Consider the following 3,872-nt stretch of genomic DNA (forward strand, 5'->3'; position numbering starts at 1 on the left):
AACCGTATTCTCTCTAAAATTAGTCAGAACCAAGTTAAGTTCTGGAAAGATTGTCCTTTTTTAGAATCATAAAAGATACGTTAATAATATATCGAATTTTAAACAATATAAAATAACAACGTCCTCATGTCTGAAAAATTATACGACGAAAATTTAAAACCAGAAATTAACACAATATAAAGCAAGCAAAACATAAAACAAAACTCAAACAAATTACATGCTTTTTTGTATGTGAATATCATTTTGTTTGAAAAAGGTTGGTTGTTACAGGTTGCTATTTTGAATCTAACTCGGTAAATTGTAATACCATAAAGTACTCTCAAAAGAAACTAGCCTGCCGATTCTTATTTACTTTATCATCGCAACAACGTTTTAACTAACGTGTGTTTACCGCTGCTAATCAAGATTTACTTGCTTTGTTTACGGAGACAACAAAATGGCATCGCATGATAGTTTTGATATCGAACGACTTTATAAGTTGTTCCATAGCTGTATAAAAGATGACGACACGATTGATATGGACGAATATGTGAATGCATACGAAGAATTATCAAAGTAAATTATTTAAACGGTCAAGGCTATATTTTTACAGAAACTTTCCACTCAATTTCCAGTCCAATAATTGACATGTATAAATATATTATGTGGAATCCGGGTCCGTTCACCCTGATGCATGTTCGACCTAGAGTCGGTTCGCCCTGATTTTATTCTTTTTTTTAATATTTGTCTTATTGCCGAATGTCTAATCATTGTTAATATGAGACAGGCATTACATGTACCTGTGAAAGGGTACGACGTCTGTAATATGAGGCAGACATAACCTGTGTTAGGGAACGAAGTCTGTATGATTTTTTTTGAATAACTTAAAAATCTGTTAATAAAGAAACAGAAAATCAAATACTCTAACCTTTACCAAGTTGGTTCTGTTGTTATGGATTTTACTTGTGATGTTCTTTAAGTTATGACGTCAGTTATGAAGTCAGTTATGTTGTTATGACGTAAACAAAGAAACGCAATCATCAGGTAACCATAACGTTTATTCATATCAAATACATTTAAGAGAATCATTAAAAATGAAATTGTTATTGTGTTCCTTGAGTTCCTATATTTTACTAGACTACTTGAAGTCGCATGACAACGAGCATGATGAGACGTGAAAAGGAAACTTCTAGATTTCTACGTTAATGCGAGAAAATGGAAGAGTCTGAAAAAAGTTAACTATTCTGTGTTCCTCCAGCATGACAGATCATTAGTAATGTTAGTAGAATGAAACAGTCACACCTAACATTCTAATGACTATGACCTGGAAGCCTGGGTATAATTAAGGTGGTCTCATTGGTGTCTAAGCATGATGGGGGATTCACCAAATTTTTAACCATGACAAGTAAAAGTCAAATAATTAAGTGTGAAAACAGGAAACAAAGTCTAGTGGGACACAGGGAAATTACATGCACTAATATGGCATTCAGTCAAGCGGGATACAGGATTCTTACAAAACAAAAAAACAGGATCAGACACTTTTTCTTTCCTTTTATTTCCGGTACATGTATAGCATTGCATAGATGTGGAGAAATTTTGGTTTTTATGCCCCATCTAGGGGATAATTTTTTTGTCCATACTTTTATCTGTCCAGCAGTCTGTCCCTTCATCCATCTGTCCTGTTTCAGGTTGTTTAAAGCCAATTTTTGATGAAGTTGAAGTCCAATCAACTTGAAACTTATAGTACTTTATATGCATGTTCCCTATAATAAAAGTCATGCAAGTATCATCTTTCTAATTGGAGTTTTTACCCAAATTTACCCAAATATGTTGAAGTCCAATTTTATTTTTTATTGAACTAAAATGATGCTGATTTTGGGTTATAATACCCATTGAATCAGGGTTGGCAAAGTATTTTCCCATGCTTGGCAATGCTCCAAGAAACAGGCAATACTAAGCATTGATGGAGATCTTGCCCAACCTGTTGAATGGGGAGATCAGTCTAAGTTATAAGAATGATGCATAATTAATGTATAGGCAAATCTATAGTCTAATTGCTCGAATGGAATTAAGTAACTCTTGTTATAAAATTGAGAAAATGTGGTATGATTGCAATTGCCAGTGACAACTACATGTATATTAAATATAGTCCAAATGAAACAGAAATGAACATGAACTTACTATGAGTCACTAAATGACCTTCAACAATGACCTAAACCTATTCAATATACATGTAGTCTGCTATTAAAAGCCTAGACATGACAAAATTTTAAACAATTCGAAAGCCAAAAGTCTCATAATCATTGTTAATTTTCTTTAAAATTATTGTAATTATTATTTTGCAGGTTGTTTGGTATTCTTGGTTCCGTGTTCAGCTTTGTGAACTCCGATGTTGTAGAAAAGGTTGGAATTTTACGAGACTATAGAAAATCTCCTGAGGCTGCAGATTACGAAACATTTGAGAAAATGATAAAGTATGAAGTGGCCAATAAGATCACAGATAATAAAAAGAAAGCATCAGGATCTAGAACATTATTACGACTTCACCGTGCTCTAGAATTTACATCACGTTTAATGCATGACGTTAAAGCAGCCGATGAACATGGGAAGATGTCCCACATTACAAAGGAGGCTTATGATGCAACATTGTCTAAACATCACCCATGGTTGATACGAAAGGGGGTCCATGTAGCTGTTTATACTCTGCCAACTAGGAAGCATTTTATAGAGAAATTACAGGCCAAGGACCCAGTCCAAGGGTTGGAGTACTTAGGAAAGACTGCTGATATTCAGCAGAGGATATTTGATGTAACAGAGGCTATATACACAAGAGAAAATCTACATGGACTACCTTAATACAGAACATTTTTTAGTTTCTTTACATTAAATTTTTACTGTTTTTTTCAGAGATTTTTATCCTTTAGGTTTGTAATTTTCTCCTAGTATGTACTGTAAAAATGTTTTTGTTCTTGGAATCAATATTTAAGCTTATTGTGATATAATTTGTATGTTTATTATTTAATACTAACTTTTTGCAAATAAATCTTGTATAAATACTGCACTCTAGCATGTCTAGGTGCTCAAGTTACAGCATATATCTAATGTCAGATGTCTAATATGTAATAAACAAAACTAAGTACTAATAGCTTAAACAAGACATATCAAAACCAATAAACATGCTTTTATAGTTATAGAAGTATTTGACTTTTAAATGTATGTATACGTAATACAATATTCTTTGGGACCATCTATTGCATCATAATAATTGTTCTTTTTATAGATCTATAAACTTAGTATTTTGTTTTTGTCCTCTCAGAGACTGTAATTCCTCAATGTATAGATCATCTTCATGTTATTTTCCAGTCAACTTTCTAAATTTCTAAATATGATAAACATTCATCATACTTGATTTATAATCTATATTAGAAATATTTTGTTCAGTTTTGTTATTTATATACAGACATGACATAAGATTGTCATCAGATTGAAACTCAAATCCAAATTTTATTTATAAAATAATCAAAATTTGATATGGTAGTATTTATATGGACCATTTTTTTTTTAATATTCAAAATTCTTTAAAAATAGTAAAATGGTTATTATAAATCCTCTATGTGTCAAAAAGGGAAATTAATATTTTTTATTGTCATATATATATATATAGAAAAATAAAAAAACAATGTTTTTTCACAACTGGAAAAAAAACTAATATACACTTGTATTTTTATAAAATTGTCTTTTTGACAGAAGAGGGAATTGAATAAATTAACCAGTTACAGTATACATGCTATATATCGATAAAAAAAAGTGTGATATTTTTTGTGAAATCCTTTTTACATTCCATTTTTGTACAATGGATCTCTGACTTAACATGATCTCTAATGATTGAGTCT

At 31.1% G+C, this 3,872-nt stretch overlaps 1 protein-coding gene across 1 annotated transcript; it reads left to right on the forward strand.

The window, feature by feature from the left end:
* The first annotated feature begins 350 nt into the window (after positions 1–350).
* On the forward strand, positions 351–3,357 carry LOC134693041 (ceramide-1-phosphate transfer protein-like). The gene is made up of 2 exons (XM_063553742.1): positions 351–555; positions 2,325–3,357. Exons 1-2 carry the CDS (start codon positions 437–439, stop codon positions 2,833–2,835), a joined length of 630 nt encoding a protein of 209 aa, XP_063409812.1. The 5' UTR covers positions 351–436; the 3' UTR covers positions 2,836–3,357.
* Positions 3,358–3,872: the final 515 nt, after the last annotated feature.

The sequence above is a fragment of the Mytilus trossulus genome, chromosome 12 (genome assembly GCF_036588685.1).
Source record: "Mytilus trossulus isolate FHL-02 chromosome 12, PNRI_Mtr1.1.1.hap1, whole genome shotgun sequence".
Lineage (NCBI taxonomy): Eukaryota > Metazoa > Mollusca > Bivalvia > Mytilida > Mytilidae > Mytilus > Mytilus trossulus.